The sequence below is a fragment of the Glycine soja genome, chromosome 20 (assembly GCF_004193775.1).
Source record: "Glycine soja cultivar W05 chromosome 20, ASM419377v2, whole genome shotgun sequence".
NCBI lineage: Eukaryota > Viridiplantae > Streptophyta > Magnoliopsida > Fabales > Fabaceae > Glycine > Glycine soja.
In genome coordinates, this window is record NC_041021.1 from 39126065 (window position 1) to 39145373 (window position 19309).

General features: G+C 33.4%; 2 protein-coding genes across 10 annotated transcripts; both read right to left on the bottom strand.

Annotated features, from left to right (window-relative positions):
- Positions 1-1249: 1249 nt before the first annotated feature.
- LOC114402254 (LEAF RUST 10 DISEASE-RESISTANCE LOCUS RECEPTOR-LIKE PROTEIN KINASE-like 2.4) lies at positions 1250-4201 on the bottom strand. 2 transcript variants are annotated; one of them, XM_028364755.1, is made up of 3 exons: positions 3236-4199; positions 2914-2958; positions 1250-2680 (listed from the first exon to the last, which is right to left on the bottom strand). In XM_028364755.1, exons 1-3 carry the CDS (start codon positions 3969-3971, stop codon positions 1608-1610), a joined length of 1854 nt encoding a protein of 617 aa, XP_028220556.1. In that variant the 5' UTR covers positions 3972-4199; the 3' UTR covers positions 1250-1607. The 2 variants fall into 2 exon arrangements, with proteins under 2 accessions (XP_028220556.1, XP_028220557.1); XM_028364756.1 differs by lacking the exon at positions 2914-2958 and having other exon boundaries at positions 3236-4201.
- Positions 4202-12978: 8777 nt separating this feature from the next.
- Positions 12979-18301, bottom strand: LOC114402256 (probable protein phosphatase 2C 15). 8 transcript variants are annotated; one of them, XM_028364758.1, is made up of 10 exons: positions 18168-18301; positions 17460-17510; positions 16591-16963; positions 16162-16333; positions 15867-16020; positions 15727-15790; positions 15465-15572; positions 15229-15354; positions 14864-15099; positions 12979-13669 (listed from the first exon to the last, which is right to left on the bottom strand). In XM_028364758.1, the coding sequence occupies exons 3-10, from the start codon at positions 16798-16800 to the stop codon at positions 13444-13446; spliced, it is 1296 nt and encodes a 431-aa protein (XP_028220559.1). In that variant the 5' UTR covers positions 16801-16963; positions 17460-17510; positions 18168-18301; the 3' UTR covers positions 12979-13443. The 8 variants fall into 8 exon arrangements, with proteins under 8 accessions (XP_028220559.1, XP_028220562.1, XP_028220561.1 ...); XM_028364761.1 differs by having other exon boundaries at positions 17460-17513; XM_028364760.1 differs by lacking the exon at positions 18168-18301 and adding an exon at positions 17744-18132.
- Between the last annotated feature and the right edge of the window lie 1008 nt (positions 18302-19309).

Sequence of the window (19309 nt, forward strand, 5' to 3'; positions counted from 1 at the left end):
AAGGGGAAAGACATGATTATTCAGTCAAACAATAAAAAAAAATTAAAAAAGTTTGTACCAGTACATTAATGGTATTATTGATTAAGAAATTTAAAATAAAAATATTTTTATTAAGAGAAGAAAAATTATGTTGTTGATATTTTTTATGTTTTTCTATGATATATATAATAAATATTTTTTTTCTTTTAATTCTTTATCGAATATCTTAAGTATATTATTTAACAACATAAAAAAAAAAAACATCGAATGAAAATTTATACAACGGTAACTGCTTCACTCTAATGTAAATTTACATTTACGTTTAGATTATAAAAAGTTCTTTTTTTTCTTCAATTCTAATTATAAATACTTTTGCTTTATATTTTATTTTAAAAAATTTATATAAAATATAGTGAAAGTTATATGGCATAGAGAAAGAAAGAAAAAGAGATAGAATTTGTTGTTGCTAAATGTAAGTCTAAAAACTTACACTAAATATAAATCTAAACTATTAATACAAAAGAATCCTACATTTTATAATATCTTACTAAAAAAAAGTTACTCACGATATCTTCTATCTACCCATTTCTTTCTATATTTTTTTGACAGGTTAAATTTAAAAACAATACCATAATTCTTAAGTATTATTGGCATTGTTTTTAAACTTGATTTATCAACAATACACATTTAGCCTGATTCACATCTAAACTAATTCAAAATAAAAATTAAAAACAGCTAAAAAAACTAAATACTGAATCAAATTGATTTTTTTAAAAAAAAATTGAATGATTTTTTCTTTATTCGGTTTGATTCGATTTAAAATTTGTCTTTGAAATTAAATCAAACTATAATCGTTATGTTAACAGTTATATTACTTTAGTATTATACGTTATATATATATTACTTGAATTTTATAATAGTTTCTAAATCTATCTATATGAATTTATATAATGTATATTATATTTTTTTCAAATAATTTTTTTAAGATGTGTTTGATTTAAAATTGATAAAAATTCGACAAATTTTTATTATAGAAGATTTAATATATTAATAAGTTTCCCAAATTATTATTAATAATTGTGTAAAATAAAATATAAAGTTTTAATGAAATAATATTTTACTAGCGAAAATCCAACCGAACGAAATCATAAAATGTTGGCCGCAAGTTTGAATTATACACTCAACGCAAGTTTATTCAACTTGAATAAATAATATAACACTGGGAGTGTAAAATATTGCCAAGCTCATACCAATTACCAAAGAAACGACCGAATGAATGGTTTTTTTATTTTTTATTTTCTACCATTGAATTTGATGCAGCCGTTTTTGACTGACCAAGTTCATACGAAATGTACATGTAGCTGAGTCAGAACCCCCCAATACTATTGATACGCAACCCCAACTTATGCACTTGAACCTAAGATCAAACAAGTTTAAAAGTCAATTTTAGTCAAGGCTCTAAGGCAGCAAACTCAGAATGTAGTAGTTACTATATAACAACCAGTAAGTAAATCACTGCTACCATAGGAAGTAAAACCCATGGAATCAGATTATTATAGTTATAAATTTGAAATACTGTAACATTTTAGTTCATTATATAGTATTATTCTAGCTCACGAGTTAACAAGTTACAAAGTCTCACAAGATAAATGGACTGGAGAGGTCGGAGGAGAAGACAAAAAGGGTTTGGGTGGAATTTGCAATAACTCAACTTTGCTTCCTAGCATTTCCAACACTTTACTTATGGCTGGTCGAGTGGAAGGGTGGGTTTGTATGCACCATAAGCCCACTATTGTCATCTTTCTCACCAATTTGTCATCACTTTCATTTCTTATGTTCTGTAAACCAAGCTCTTCATTTGATTCAAGGCGATTGTAAATCCAATCGGGAAAGTATATTTCACTCGAGCAATTTACTTCAGTCTTAATATTCTTTCTTCTTCCAACCATTTCTAAGATCATCATTCCATAGCTGTACACATCTGACTTATGTGATACTGTACCGAAATTTCTTGAAAAAACTTCTGGGGCAATATAGCCTGCTGTTCCTCTGGCGCCAAATATTGATATCATACTTTCTTTTCTTGTGCAAATTTTGGCTAGTCCAAAGTCAGAAATCTTGGGGTTGAAATTCTCATCCAACAGAATATTATGAGGTTTTATGTCAAAATGTAAAATTCTAGTATTGCAACCTTGATGCAGGTATTCTAGTCCTCGGGCAACACCAATTGCAATATGGTAGATCGTTTGACAGTCCAATTGACGATCCGTCTTTATGACATTTTCTTCAAAGATAAACTTCTCAAGTGATCCATTAGACATAAACTCATAAACTAAAGCTCGTTTAGAACCTTCAGAACAGAACCCCAAAAGATTAACAATGTTAATATGAGAAGTTCTGCTGATAGTTGCCACTTCATTGATGAAGTCCTCACCATTATCTTTCAATTCACATAGGATCTTCACCGCAACATAACGTCCATCTGGTAATTTTCCTTTGTATACACTTCCGAATCCCCCTTGGCCTAATTTGTTTCTGAAGGAGTTGGTCACTTTCTTTATCTCAGAATAATCATACCGCTTAGTTTGAAGGGGTCCCTCTCTTTCCAAAAAGATCCTAATCTGTTGATTGGTCGGATTTTGCTTCTTCCATCTTGTATGGTAGATCTTTACCATTACTAGCAACAGAGCAATTGTAACAGCTGGAGAGGTTATTGGAATTAGAAAGATTATTATATAAGGATGAGAAAGTAATGCTATACAGATAAATAGAATAAATATTGTTAAAAAAGTAACTCATTAGATTAAACACTTGGACAATAAAGCAACGTGAACGACGGCCCTAATAAAATAAAAAAATAGAAAGTATTTATTATATTAAAAACATAAAATTCATTAAATAAAACGCTATTGAAAATTAATCTATATGCGTTACCTAGACCGAGTCCTAGTATCATTTTCACAATCCAACTTCTTCTCCCTGCAGAAGTTAAAATTACTCCGGGTTCAAATTATGCAAAACGAAATCCATCATTAAAATTACTCCTGGGAAATCAAAGTATATAAATACAGCGCAAATGTTTAATTTGTCTTCAAAATTTACCTGAGTTTCGCAGATCACCTACCTTTGGCTTATTCTAAATTAAATATCATGGTAATTTTATATATCAGGTAGAGTGTACTCACTCTAACATTTGATAACACAGACTTTTTGTAGTTATTTTTTTATGAATTAATAATTGCAGAAGAAAGCGTACCGATACTATTGGCAGTGGCACAAAAAAATATCTCTCTGCTGTCAAGTTGACACTGCCCTCCTCTGCGATAGTGGCAAGCTGCACATTCATCGGTTAATTCTACTTTAGTGAAGATATCTGCAGTTGCGAATGTGAATGGGTTGTTAGCGTCAGGCGCGTCTTTAATTGGAAGCAGGACCTTTGTACATGCTCTCAAAGACGCATCTTCAGCTTTGGGGTTGTTATTGTAGTAGAGATCGTAATCGGGGCACTTTGTATAATTATGCATGTTTGTGGGAGGGCTGACATGGAGGCTGCGGTTGCACCTGAACAGAGTTGTGTTGTATTGGAAATGAAAAGAAGCAAAGTGAAAGCTGTGAGGAAATGGAAGAGTATAATTGTTTCTGAAAGCTTCACAACTTTCGTTCTGCAGAAGGTCATAGAGATTTTTGTCTCTAAATTGAAAAGATGTGAGAGGAGTAGTAGGACTACTGAAAAGCTGAGCAACGCGTAGAAGCTGAAACCATAGTCCAATTTTGTGTAATTGGATCATTATGGGCTTAAGTGGATCATCACAATTGCTAATGGGCAATAAGCCACAGTCGGGGCGTTCAGTTAGAGTGAATGGGAAACTGATATTGCTCAGATATCCACATGGAAACGAAGGTGGACACTCTGCTTGGTTCCCAGCCGCCAAGACAAGTGGCAAAAGGCCACAAAATAAAAGCAATAATACTAATTCATAAACTGAACTCATCCTTCCTGAATCGCACGGTACGTCTATGAGCTGATAAACGTTTTAGTGTAAGTTAGTTATAAGCGCGGAGTCTCTTAATTATGAGTATGGAAGACTTGGTCAAATAAATAAGTGTGGAATTTGGGTAAGTAGATATAAACAACTGAATCAAAGCTCTCCATCAGCCTTAGCTACTCAAATTAAATGCAATATCATCCATCATACATGATTCAACTGTATGTAAGTTTGAACCAACAATATCGCTAAATTACCTTCTCTAGCAAATCCTTAGTGGTTTATTTACTGGATTATCATTTTAGAATAATGGGTTTGGGCAGAGAGAGACAGAAAAAAAAATATATAATGAATGAAGTTTTTAAAAAAGGAGACAAAAAATTGGCTGTAAATGAATCGTAAAAGAAAGAGAAACGAAAAAATTAAAATTGATTACTTTATACAATAAGCCTTATTTTAACCGTATTTGTGGTATTTATCTTTTATTATTGCATATATGGGTGTAACTCCATATATCAACTTTTTTTAAAAAATATTTTTATTATAAGTTCTTTAACTTTTTTCGTCTTTATTTTTAATCTCTTAAAACAAGGGAAAAAGTTTAAGTAAAAAAATAAAAAGAAAGAAAAAAGTTTTAAAAAAAGTGCAGGAACTATAAAATGATAATAAATCTAAAGTTAATTTTATTTTTGTTTTCAAAGTATTCTTATTATATATCTTGCAGAATAAACTTTAACTTGGGCTTCCACTTGGAAATTTTGATCAATGGAGTATTAACCTAAGAAAATTACCTCATGGTAAGTTCCTCAAACCACTTGAATGTGAAATCCAAAATTCAAGGCAATTAATCAATAATTTGAATACTACATCAATGATAGTGGGACCAATTTCATGCTCAATTTCGTCAGTTGAAAGAAGCATAAGACTTGACTCATTGTAGTGTGATCTTAAAACTGATGCAAGACGGCACAATTCCATCTCAACTTTCTTTACAGAGATTGAAGTGCAGATTATGTAAACGACACTGGATGTGAGTCACAGTATTATTAAATTCTTGGATATAAGACACGGTTATGGAAAGGTCAGGTTTTTAACTGTCAGCGTTGGCACATCACTTCACTTCACTTAACGGTGACTAAAGAGAGAAGGCGTTCAAAATGGGTGTAACTCAATTTCAATCTTTATCAACCAATTGCAATATTCAATGACCTCAAATTTCTTGGCACATTTTCTGTGTAACTATCTCTCCCATCCCCTCAAATACGTTTTATAGCATGTCTGATTAGACAGTGATTAACATAAACCAGCTAAGTAGGATACTAAAAAATCAGTGAGATTAACTAGTGTTTCTAAAGAATTAAATAAAAAGTACTAGTGCATATTATTTTAAACTTTAATAAAAACTTTTAATGTTCACTCCTTAACTGTCCTCGGCACTAATTAAATAAAAACGAAACATTCTCCAGTTTTTAGCGGTTTAAGTTTTATCTAGCTTAGAGTTTTTCATTTTTCTTTCGTTGGTTTTTCACTAGTGTAGTCAATGGAATTTCACTTTGTATTATTCAAAGCTTCACTAGTACATTCCTACATTATGTGACGCTTTCCCAAGTTTTTCCTACCATATAGTATTATTTTTATTAGAAAAATATATATAGAACGACAAGATTAGGATATGGTTCAATAGAAGATGAAAAACAACTTAAACACCGTAAAATATGACTAATAAAGAATTTACCTCTCTAATCAAATGAGGGGGAAGGGTTTATCGAAGCAAAGCAATTACATACCTATCAGAAGCATATATTAAGTCAAGAAATAGGTATAAAGTCTGAAGTTTCCTGAAGTGCCAACCTTACACATTACAATGCAGTTACACATCAATTTATGAGGTCAAACTAAAAGCAAAATATACTAGTAATAAATGCAATATACTGCAACCTAGACTCCATACTAGTATTCCCTTAAGTTACAATGACTCACATGACAAATGGACTGAGAGGTTGAAGAATAAGATAACAAGGTTTAGGTGGAATTTGTAATAACTCAACTTTACTATCTAGCATTTCCACCACTTTCCCAGTGGTCGGTCGAGTTGAAGGATTGCTTTGTATACACCACAAGCCAACTATTGTCATCTTTCTCACCATTTGGTCATCACCTTCATTTTTTATATTTTGTAAGCCAAGCTATTTAGTTGATTCAAGACTATTGTAAATCCTATGACACCCTCTATCCTACACATATATCTACTAATAATAAAAGAAATAAGAAATCATAATTAATTATAAGTTTTTAAAATACATTTAAATAAAAGTATTTCAAAATGATGAAAGACTCATATTCACTTTTTTAACATCATAATAAAACTTGTCCAAATAACTAATAAAATCATCTCGATTCAAAATAAGGTTGTCCAAGACTTCATGCAATTAATATAGAAAGATATACTTCAATGTCACATTCTATTAGAGCATTGTGTTCCCGCGTCCTCTAGCATGAGGTTCTCCATAAGCATCCACCTAACCATCTGCTCCCACGAACACAAAGTTCAATATTATCATAGGATCCAAACACAAATAGCACACAAGGAGTGAGTTATCACATTCCTAGCTAATAGAGAGAAATGAAACAACATAGATATACATATCATATATATGAGATACAATTTATTTAAACATAGTTCACGTCACTCCACCACTTCATCGCGTAATATCACACCACAACACAACATGTCTCATTCATAATCACATCATTCATGTACTCAACGATCAAAACTTAATATCATTAAATCAATCAATATTGATCAATACACAAGCGTTATGCAACAGATACATTAAGACTCAATCCTATATACAATGTGGTACCATGTTAGTAAAAAACTTCATCAAGTGTCTAGGAGTACATGATAAGACAAACCACGGATTAGTAAGTCACGTCACTCTCACTAAGTAAAATCATAGGGAGATCGGTCAGGGTCACGCTGTTTTGCGAGAATGTTTCAACCATGTGGGATCGATACAAGCTTAAAGAAGCACTCAAACTGGGTGTATTTACCCCGAAGGCCTATACTCCGAAGAGTCCGTTAGGACCTCTTTCTCCTGATTCAAGTTCAACCCAAAAAACGTTTTAGCACACAAACTTTATCTATGAACTATACAAAACACATGACTTCTCAATTATTCTCAAAATAATTTTATCTCGTCACGTTTGTGATTAAACTCGTCAAGTCCCCATAGTGGTTCCCATCACAATACTCATCACACATTAACTAGTCACCCTTAAAGGGTTTTATAGTCGTGTGATTGTATGATTCATAGCTCACAACTCAATGTATACAACATCTCAATGCACATATATATTACAAGTCAATACATACTCAATTTATCACATGCATTAGGTCTCAATCACAATGGTATAATCCTAAAGTAGCATGTTATCACACATCATGAATCATATACACTTTACCTATGAACTATGCAATACACATAACTACTCAATTGTTTTCAAAATCATTTTAACTCATTGTGTCTTAAAGTGATTCAACTCGTCAGGTTCTTACAGTGGATTCTATCACAATACTCGTCGGGCAAAAACTCGTCGTCCTTAAAGGGTCTTACAATTGTGTGATTGCATAATTCACAACTCAACTCAATACATACAACATTTCAATACACATGTATCTCATCATTTATCACATGTTCAATTTGTCACTTACTCACAATTTGAATCACTATTTCATAATATCAATATAACAATTTATATAAAAGTGTTGCTCACAACATGGAGAGTAAAATCCCTCAAATAATTTCACACAATTATATTAAAATCAATGAATCAAAATCATAAGTCAAAAACACCAAAGCATCAAGAGCACTCAATTTTATCAACCAATTCGCATTAGAACATCAATTGGTCTTTCAAACACAAAAATATCGTATTTATAATCATAAAGAAAAATTATAGTTCAATAAATATTCCAAAATAAATCCCAATTTAGTCATCTAAGGATCCCTACACATGTTCATTTTAACCCCAATGATGATAAACTCATCCCTTACCTCTAAGCACACTCACATGTGTAGTATGACAGTGATAGCGGTGTCTCTAGCAATTTCCTAAGATTCCTCAGACTTTTTCTATGTTTGTTCTATTAGGCTTTCCAAGCGATAGAGAAAAGGAGAAGAAATTGTAGCCTCAATTTTACTGTCAAATTGTGAGACTAATTTCTCTTTGCAAAAATAGTATTTCGCCAATCCCAACGGTGAGACTATAAAAAAATGGGTTCCGAAAGTGGTGTCCAAATTCCACAACGATCCAACGATTGAAGACATCGGGATCATAGTTTTACTGGAACAAGTTTTGGGTCTCTACGGAAAAATAGAAAGCTACGATGCGAAGGACATTTCCCTCACATCGAACATTGTTTCGCAAATTACTACGGTAGAAATGTTTGAAAATGGGTTCCAAATCTGGTGCTTAACTTTCATGACGATCTAACGGTTAACGAATTCGGAATAGTTGAGTGTATGCGAGAAGAAAATAAAATTTTGGGAGAAGAAGGGAAAACAAGATTTGAGAACAAAAGGTGTAGAGATGTATGGTAGAAAACTAACCTAACATGTTTCTATTTATAATTAGGATACTCTTAGCCTATTATTCGCTTTATTTATTTATTTTTTTATAAAAAAAATTATTTTATTTTCTATCAAATGAATAAATAAAATATATTTTTATTTTTTTTCAAACCATTATTTTATTTAATAAATATATTTTTTTTATTTAATTATAAAAATCTCATTATTTTTTTAAAATTTTATTTATTTTTAAATAGCTTTTTTAAAATAGAAAAATGGGTGTTACAAATCTAATGAGGAAAATATATTTCACTTGAGTTGTCTACTTCAGCCTTGATGTTTTTTCTTCTTCCAACCATTTCTAAGACCATCATTCCAAACCTATAACATCTGACTTATGTGACACTACACCGAAATTCCTGGAAAAAACTTCTGGGGCAATATAACCAGCGGTTCCTCTAGCACCAAGTATTGATACCAGCGGTTCCTCTGGCTAATACTTGCAACTTCATTTCGGTCTCTAAACAGAATCCCAAAAGTCTAACAATGTTGACATGTGGAGTCCTACTAATACTTGCAAATTCATTGATGAATTCTTCTCCACTGCCTTCTGGTTTATTTAAAATCTTCACCGCAACAGCACGACCATTTTGTAACTTCCCTTTGTATACACTACCGAAAGTTTTCTTAACCTCTGAATAGCTGTACCTAGCTGTAGGAAGGGGTCCATGTTCCTTCAGAAACCCTTCAATTATCCAATGGGTTGTATTCTCCCTCCCAAATGATCTTTATCATAAAGCAGCAAGCCAAGACCATCAGCAGCACTGCAACTCCAGCAGCCACCACAGCCGAAGCTGCAGAATTTTATGTAAAAGGAGAATGTTTAAAGTAAGTACTAAGTAGGAAAGCAATGACCTGTATACATGAATAAAAGTCACAAAACATGTTTATAGGTTCGTATATAATCAAAATCTGCCAAGAACTTAGACTCGGGTGTGAATATTATTAAGCTTGTATATAATCAACAGAAAAGCATTATGTAGAGAATCATTAATTTGTGAAAAAGTATATCAAGTTATTTAAACAGTACATTACCTATACCCAGTCTGGCGTCAAACTCAACCCTTCTATCCTAACTGCAACAATTAGAAGAAGAAAAATTAGCAAACAACACAGCGTGAAGATAAAGTTATGCAGAGAAAAATATGGCATGCTAATAAATAATAATATTAAGCAGTAGACAATCTATGAAAGCATCTCAATCTTGCCATCCAAGTATAGTAAACACTAAATTTGAAATTTTAAGACTAAGAGAGAACTTATATTAGACACATCAATGTCATTTCTCTGGGGCTGTTTGAGAAGGAACTGGGCATGGAGCAGTCTACAGAAAATGTTTTAGAAATTGTGAAGAAACATTGAAGAACCTATAATGTGAAAAGGAGATAAAACTAATCACTTAATTCTATCTTTTTTATCGGTAAATGTTAGTTGTTAATTTATTAGTTTTTGTTAACCGGAAGATTCCTATCCCTCTCTTCCTTCACCCTTTATCATCAAGCCAACCTTATATTTTCATCACTTAATTCTTCTTGAAATGAAGATATCCGCATTAAGGAATGTGTTGGGATTCCTCCTTGATTGGAGAGGTTCTAAAAAATTTTATAACTTTTTAAAAAAGTGTAGAAAGGAGAATTTTAGAGTAGTGTAGAACTCTCTAGAAGCTTGTGGAAGAATGTGAAAACCTCTGGAATATTCTAGAGATGTATGGAACCTTCTGGAACTTTATGAAAGAATAGAAAAGAAAGTATAAGAGTATAAAGACTCCTAAAATGTGTGGAGCATTCTAGAGAATTAATCTCCAACCTAGGATACAAGTAATCTTCACCATCTATTATAGAGGTGGAGTAATATAAATAAGAGTGGGAGCTTATATTCCTAACCATCCAAAAAAGAGTGAATTCATTTCTTAGAGTGAGAAAGTTAGAAAGTTAAATAGTCTCTTTGATAGAGAAAATAAATAGCTGGAAAAATCTTTATTCTCAAGCTTGAGTAAGTCACCGTAGAATGAGTCAATTTTATAATTACATCTTTATAATCCTACTATTCTTTTGTATAGTGTAAGAATTTCCGTATTAAAGAATTATAATAATATGCTCACATTGATACCTTTAATTATTAAGTGCTTATTTTAACTTCACCAAAGCGAAAAAGTCGGAGTTTTCTCAATAGAATGTAAATGGGTTTCTAGCATCAGCCTTATCATTAATTGGAAGCTGGACCTTTGCGCATTCTGGCAAGAACTCGGAGACATGGAGGATGCAGTTGCACCTGAATAGAATTGTGTTGGATTCGAAACTAAAAGTAGCAAAGTGAGAACTATGAGGAAGAGTATAATTATTTATGAAAGCTTCACAACTTTCATTTTGTAGAATGTCATAGAGATTTTTGTCTCTAAATTGAAAAGTTGTGAGCACAAGTAGGACTTTAAAAGCAGAGGCTCATGAGCAATCAAACTAAAAGTAAATAAATGCACTGAGTTAAAAAAAAAAAAAATAGTATTCAGCATTCAACTTGACTCTGGCCACTAAAGTGGTAAATAAAAATAATTAAATGCTCAATAAAACACCCGAATTTAAAAAATAATAAAAATAGGCTGGCGCAGCCACGCCTAAGACTAGACTTGTGACAATCTCACTGGTCTTGTCTAGAAAGCTCACTGTATCCAAAGGAAAAACTTGAATGGATTAAGGAATAAATGAGAAATTTATGTGAAGCGTATCTTTTTCACAGTAGAACTTTTTGATTGGCGTCAAGCCCACATTGGCCTCCCCTGTGATTATAGCACTGGTCACAATCATTAGATAATACTACTTGAAGAACCATCTCAGCAGATACAAACGACTGAATGTCATTGGTATCAGTCAAGTCTTTTGATGGTATCTGAATAGCTGAGCAGGATGAGAAAAGGCTATGCACCTCCTTATCATTAGGAGAGGGAAGTCTGTCGTAGTAGATATCATTATCATATTGAGGGCACGGGTGATTAAAATAATGTGTTGGCGGTTTCATTTTGAGGCTGTGTTTGCATTTGAACAGTGTTACATTGAATTTTATGTGAATAGAATACAGAGAAGGAAAAGGGGAAGGAAGCATGACCCACCTCATTTTCTGTTCAGTTTCTCCTATTGCCTATACAACGTATTGGCACAAAGAGAGGATGGGAATTGACTCTTCCAAAATTCGTACGTCTCCCAATTTAGGTTCAATGTTGGAACTTGGAACTTCATTCCTTTGCTCGTGGTAACAGAATAGAACCTTTGAGAAAACTTGATTACTGAATATCACAAGGTAGAAATTAGAAGCGCAAGCAAATGATATTTAAATGCTTGAACACGCTTCGTTTTTAATCTGCTAAGCAAATATACAACAATATCGACTACTTCAACCCATAGATGCTTTGGTAGCTTCTTTTCAAATAACATACACTTTGCCATCTCCACCATAGTTCTATTTTTCCATTCGTAGACACTGTTCTGTTGTGGTGAGTATGAAACTATCAACTGTGTACAATTTCTTTTTTTTTTTTCTTTCAGGTATATTCTCCTCGATCCATTGTCACTTTTTAACATTTTGATCTTCTATTCATTTTGAATTTCAACCATTTTTTGGTAGTTTTTTAACAACAAAAAAAACATTTGTTGTAACTTTTTTTTAAAAAAAAAATTAAACCCGAGTCATTGTACTGTAATAATCAATAAATAATGCTATTTGACAAGGAAATATTCTTTCAATTGTAGGTAATTTCTAGAAAACTCAACGCCTTTCTCATAGGATGATAAGCTCATAAGAGGAGAGGGGGAATAGTAAAAGGTTAGGTGAAGTGCATTTTACATTATAGGTGAAGCTATTTGGTGCAAAGATACTGATACGGACAAATTAATGAAAGAGTTAATGACAAATCACGCCTTTGCATTGCCATACAAAGTGGGTTGCGAATGTGTTTAAATTTTCAGAAGTTACATAAGAATTTATGCTTTTATGCATTATGTTTAGTTTTCCGTTTGGAATATTATAAACTCAGTCTGAAAAATCAACTCAATTTTGTGACATGTTTGATTATTCTCAAAAATACGTTTGCATGTTACAGTTTTATTTGAAAACTCAATTTTATAAAAATAAGACTTGAATTATTTTTGTGAATTTAGTTTACAAACTTAAATTTTTAAACTTTAATCCACACAAACACTTAGTGTGCTTTTGTTTTAAGGTACTCTCACTTTCCGTTCAACGGAACTTTGCTCTTACATTGAAAAATCGGACAAGGAAACACAGCTTTTAATCATGACATTATCCTTTCAGTTATTTGTAACGGACAAAACACTCCCCTCCTAAAAGGGACAAACATAAGAGTGAGACCAAAATGACACAGGAAAAAGGAAACATTTAACGAGCAGTTTCTAAAGTTAGATGAATTGACTTTTCAATCCATAGTAGAGATTTGAAGCTTCTAATCCCCAGGGGTAGAAAAGGTCCATGGAAATTTATATACAGAATTTGGGGAGGAAGTAGAGTGCAGTGCTGCATACTTAATCAAGAAAATACCTACTTTTGTGGTAAGTTAGGCAACATAAACTATACTATACAAAAGAATCTACCCGACCATCCAAATCAGAGATGAAGAATCTTGAGCCGCACAAAAACCCATTCCAGGCACTCTCCCCAGCCTTAATTTGCTACTCAAATGCAATGCCCATTTTAGATGAATTCGTGAATATCACATATACAGCTGTTGCTACTTGATAGTGAGATTCAATCAATTAATTTTTGCCTATAAAAATCGTGAATACAAAAATGGCCAAAGATAGCATATAGAATACTAGAATAGCACACCAATTTTGAGCCTATGACACCTTAACTCCACTTGGGCGTTTTCCTTCCATAGCATCCTTCTTATCACGGCAATCAAAACATAGAAAAGGACCTTCCCAGGGTTTGGAGCTGGTGGAGAAAATAGAACCTGCGTGGACAGAGATGCCCTCACTTGGAGCAAGATCAACTTGACATACAGCACAGACAAAAATGCCAGATGTTGATTGCCCCGAGTTCAAGTTGTCATCATTTCCTAATCTGCAGGCAGGGCATACTAAGTATTAAATATTCATGAACCAAAACTGTTTTAAAAGTATTTACAGGAATACAATAGAAAATTGTCTTTGAGTAAGTCCAACTCAATAAGAAAACCAGCAAATACTTCCAGACAAGAACATATTGTAATCAGGTAAATTGCAGCACATCACAAACAGATTAGTCTACTGATCATTCATTTTCTATCTTCTTAACATTGTTTATTCAATAAATTGAATATTACAGATATAACATATGGGGGAAATACTGTAAGTAAAATGCTTCACTATCAACATTGAACCAGGAGGGAGAGGTATCAAATAAATAATAATGCTTCCAATAGTAACACAAAGTGCATCAAAACAGAAGTTGGCCAAATTATATACTGGTATCTTAACACTTTAAATAACACTTTCCCTTCCTAAATTCTTATCTTCAGAATTATGTCCAATTAACTGTAATCCTATATCAAACCTACTCATCAGTCTAAACAAAAACATAGTCTATATCTATGGGTGGCATCCAGAAATGGCAATGCATAATATTGAAGATCCTTAATGTTGTGTTTTTTTCTTTTGGTGCAAACTTCAGAAGCAGAGAGAGAAATCCTTTCGATGTAAGTTGAAGAGAAAAAAATCCAAGTTTATATGAACAATCAATTGAATTAATAAACAAATGGATGTCAAGAAAAAAAAAATCAAAAACCAGGAGATCCATATTTCAATTTTTTTTTTTTGTGGTTTAGTGAAAATTCTATTCCCCTTCTGTAGCCTTCAACTAATAAGTTTATCTTCGTTTTGACAGTCAAAATTATTCAAACATTATTAGCTTGATTCCCAATTTTCCCTGAAATTATAAACAGCATGTCACTCTCCACCATTATTCTGAAATAAGCCTCCACATGAATCCTAAAAACTTTCACAACATATCATTTACCAGTCACCTTTATTCCCACCCCTTGGTATAAATCACAGATAATATGAGCTCAATACTACAATAGAATAATCATTAGCAGACCACCCTCCCACGACCCACCTTTATGAATTACAGTATGTGTCAACCCCTATTTTAATGACAGAAATCCTGCAGGGACAAATGGAGGTCCATAGATGGAAAACAATATGCAAGTAACCTTCATGAAATTTTCCAATTCTCATCAATTGAATATTTTTCCTATAAAAGGGAATGACAGATTACCTTTCAGCAAGCATTGCTGATCCTTCTTCAAACAGTTCCTCCACTATATTTATAGCGGAAAGCTTTTTTGACAGCTTACTGGCAGAATCACGGGAGCTCTTCCTGAAGGAAAGAAGATCTCTCAGCTTGTTCCGTTTGGGGGGGGGAGGTGTTGGTGGCAATTCGTTATCAGGTGGGATTATGTCAACTACTATGCAAGTTGTATCATCCTTTAACCCTCTCGTTCTTAGTGCTTCCTGAATAACAGTTGAAATATATATACATGTGAGGAGAAATGCCAGCTTTGCAACATGATGCTAATGTAGTAATGTCAAATCACAAGCCAGAATTGGAAAAATTGCAGATAGCACTGTAGTTCATACTACCTTGACAACCTGCATAGCAGCAAGTTCAGCAGGCAAACCACGGCAAGATTTTGCAGCCATTTCTGAGGATAGAGCATCCCATATGCCATCAGAGGCAATTATAAGCCTCCCACCGGCCTTTGATAGCTATAATCCAGGACAAATTGTAAGATTTTTATCCTGAACAAAGGCCTAGCACTAAGAAAAAGAAATTAATGACATAAAGAAAAAGAAATTATCTGGAAAAAAAATTATACCTTCACTTGTTTGACATATGGTATTGGAACTATGAACTCCCCAACATCCATGTCACCTATTGACCTAGAAAGGCATAGACCCCCTGGCCAGCAACGAAGGGGACCAATCTGCAATGGTTTAGAACTAAACTTTAAAACAAGGATAAGCTAAATGGAACGTCCCCATGTTAGATGCTGAAAGGGGGTAGGGGACAAATGGAAGATCTCTCCCTCTTCCATTTTAGGATGAAAAAAGTATAACTACAACATAAAATATGCTCACCTCAGCCCCACCAACAATGCTAAGTCTCCCAACTTCACCTCCACTAGAAGTGACACGTTCCCTCCTGTGCATACAGTGTAACTCGTAACCAAGAGCATACAAAAAAGTTAACAAACTAGGCCTTAGAGATAAAAACATACTCTTCAATATTCTCCTCAAGTCGGTGATCAACAGTTAAGGAGGTAACAGCACCACCCTGGGTATCTAGTATACAACGGGAATCTCCAACAGATGCAACAGTCACAGTCCACCTATCCACTATTACGAATGTAGCTGTGGTTCCCGAAGTTTCTCCTGGACAAAACCAGATGAGGACTTATATAATCAGTAATACGAAGAGAAAAAAATTAAATTCCAGATCCTCCAGTTCTGTATTTCGACCCTCCCAATATTTTATCCCCAAAAAAACACAAGAATAAAAGCTAAAGTTCACACCTCTGCTCTGAAATTCTTTGTCAGTCTTAACAAAGCCAGCAACCAATGCCCTTGGTAAAGCTTGTAACCACTCATCTCGTCCAAGCCCTCGAGGAAGAGCACCCAGCACATGATTTAACAAATGCTCCCTGGTAAAAATGGCAGCGGCGTTTCCATTATGCCCATCAAAGATCTGTTAACCAGAAGAAACAAGTGACCATCTCATAGAATGAAGTGCTTCAATCCAAAAGGACATTCATTTTAGTCTGAATTCTGAAAAGGCTGTTGCCACACCCCAAGAGTAAAAAGTAACGCAAAATTTCCACGAAAACAAGCAGAACAAAAACTCAGCAATCTCCAGACTACTACTTATTAATTTATTATATATATGATATATCATGCATTTGTAGAGGTGAAAATATAATCTGAAACAGAAAAGTTGAAAAATACCGCAAATACAGAAAAGGATGATGAAGAGTTCCCAGGCACTCGTTGACAATCAGTCTTAATTAGAAAGTAATCCTCCCCTTTCTTGGACTGAGCTGCATGTCCAACCCTCACAGTAGGCTTCTCCATCTTCTCACTCTTCATCTCTCTCTTGAGCAATGCAGCAAGAGGCACAAGATCATGATGACGCCGCCTCCCTTCACCAGAGGCCATATCTAGCCCCACCAAAGAACCTTCGCCTTCCTCTATCACCCAACTACTCAAATACAAAAAGCTCTCTTTCTCACAAGTATATTAGACCTCCAAACAAAAAACACTCCCCCCAGACAGTAAACTCGTCTTGGCAATATAAGGAAACACTTTATACCAACTAGATCTGCATTCACCACAAAGATCAACAATTAACTAATCATCTCCAATAACAACCAAATAAAACATGTAAATCCAAAGAGCAAAAGCAACTTTTTACAATGCACTATGCAATTTGTGTGACCCAGTTTTGGCATCTACCAAGGCTTTAAACTGCCATTGTGGTCGTGGTTTCGTCGCATTCCTTGGTATTGCCGGGAAAATTGAAGACAAATGCAACCACAATTGCAGTCACAGATTGAGGGAAATTGCAACGGAAATTACAGAGAAATGTGACCACAATTGCAGTTGCAGACTCCAAAAATTTTGACGTTGCAGCTGAAACCAAAACCACGCTAGCAGACAGTTTTTTAAAACCTTGGCCTCTATACTGGCTTGAAGAACCATGAGCTTCAATTATTATTTTTTTTCAAAAATAAAAAAGGAGAAACTTGTAGCTGATTCAAAGTAGGCAAAACATAGAAAACAAATTCCAAGCATAAAAAACAAAGAAGCTGAATTACCAGCGAGAATGTCTGGGTGTACACCACGCGCAAAATCAGATGCAGATATGACTGCTAGACCAAGCAAACGTGCATAAAAGAAGAAAGAAAGATTTCAATACGTATACGAAACGCGTATTGGTGACTGGGAATGAACTGTTAAACCCATAAATAATCTTCCATTAAACAAATAGAAGCACCCAATTCCCAGAGAGAGAGAGAGAGAGAGAGAGAGAGAGTTATGCAATTTTTTTAAAAAAAACTAGAAAACAAACAAAAAGGCATTAAAAAAATTCAGGACCAACCCAACACCAAGTTATCTCCAAAACAATTTTCCTCCACCAAGAAACGAAACAAAGATTTCAACTTTTATACGTAGATTCCACCCCAGAACCAAAAGGAATAACAAAAAAAGCAGATGCTGCTGGCGTGGTAGCACGGGATCAAGCTATTTTTCATGGAACGAAGAAAGTGGCTTTACTGAGTTATTATAAAGCCTAGCTTGCAAACACCCACATTCTGTTTCAGTTAAAAGTTGGTATCTTTAAACTTTTCTTTCTCTGTTTCCTTCCCCGAGAGGGAAAAACAAAACAAAACGAAAAATAACTGCTACCCTTTATTTCTTTCTATCTTACAAGAAAAAAACGAATAAAATACAGCGAGAGGAGTGACAACTGGAAAAACATGTTATGGCAGGCAACAAGTGTGAAAGTGAGATGGACATACAACCTAAGCAGGAGACCAATTTCCGTCACAAACGAAGGGAATGAGTGAGAATGAGTTTGATAATCTATCTCGTTGGATTTGGACAACCATAACAAGGAAAATTGAATCGAGGAAACAAACAAACACTTTGTGAGAGTAAACAGATAAAATAAAATAAAAAAAAATTAAAAAACTGGGGAGAGATGGTGGGGACCACGGGAAATTGTGTGCAAGAAACAAACAGGTTTGGAGTTGAAGATGAAATAAAAATAAAGAAAAAAAAAAATGTTATGTTAGTATGGGAATTGGTAAATGGAAAGGGACACGTGTTGGAGGGTTTTGGATTTGTTTCTGGGATGGCAATGATGTCGACAACGATGCATTCTTGTTTGTTTGGTTGAGAGATAAAGTGCGCTGCAGCTTTGCTTTGCTTTGCAGTTGCACACCTCACTGGACCACCCTTTCCTTCTTTTCTCTACTTTACCCTCTTCCAGTCTTCCTGAGCCAAATCGCATACATTATTTATATTTTTTTAATTTAATTATTATGTATTGTGACTTGTATGAATATTATACATAGTTAATTAATAAAAAATTGTTAATTATATTATTTTAAAAATATTATTATAAAATAATGTATGATGCATATATTTATACAAGAAACAAATTATTAATTCATTCCTAGAGTAAAAATTATTAATTTGAATCATACATTAGAGTCACATTATTAGTAAGGTTGATATTCATCAACTCAACAGTATAATTCAATTACTAAATTTGTGGAGAATGATTAGAATTTAATTCTCATGGGACACAGGAAAAATGTTCTTTGGAATGTTTTTTTTAATTGGTTGAAATTTATTGAAAATATTAATTTTTTTTTAAATTTCATATTATATTTAATGACTATTTTTTTAATTTTGTAATTTTTAATAAATTTTGACCATTAAAGATGATATGTTTAAAGGAGTGTGCTCTTAACACTCCCCTTGAAATACAATTTTTTTAGAGAGACAAAGCTTTTAAGTATGAATGTACCATCAAATTTCCAATTAAGGATTAGTCTTATTCAATTCAAATAGTGATAAAAATCCTTTAATTTTTCATTCAAAATTTAAATACTCTAAATACGGTGATTATAAAAATAACATTTATTTTTTTATTTAA

What these genes read in the sequence shown, in the direction of transcription:
- LOC114402254 (XM_028364755.1), bottom strand. Translation starts at nt 3,971, where the DNA reads ATGAGTTCAGTTTATGAATTAGTATTATTGCTTTTATTTTGTGGCCTT. An exon ending in TGCCACTGCCAATAGTATCG is followed by an intron (nt 2,959 to 3,235) that starts GTACGCTTTCTT and finishes TAACTTCTGCAG; the next exon opens with GGAGAAGAAGTTGGATTGTG. An exon ending in GATACTAGGACTCGGTCTAG is followed by an intron (nt 2,681 to 2,913) that starts GTAACGCATATA and finishes TAACCTCTCCAG; the next exon opens with CTGTTACAATTGCTCTGTTG.
- LOC114402256 (XM_028364764.1), bottom strand. Translation starts at nt 16,800, where the DNA reads ATGGCCTCTGGTGAAGGGAGGCGGCGTCATCATGATCTTGTGCCTCTT. An exon ending in CTTGAGGAGAATATTGAAGA is followed by an intron (nt 15,791 to 15,866) that starts GTATGTTTTTAT and finishes CTGTATGCACAG; the next exon opens with GAGGGAACGTGTCACTTCTA. An exon ending in TCAGCAATGCTTGCTGAAAG is followed by an intron (nt 13,670 to 14,863) that starts GTAATCTGTCAT and finishes CCCTGCCTGCAG; the next exon opens with ATTAGGAAATGATGACAACT.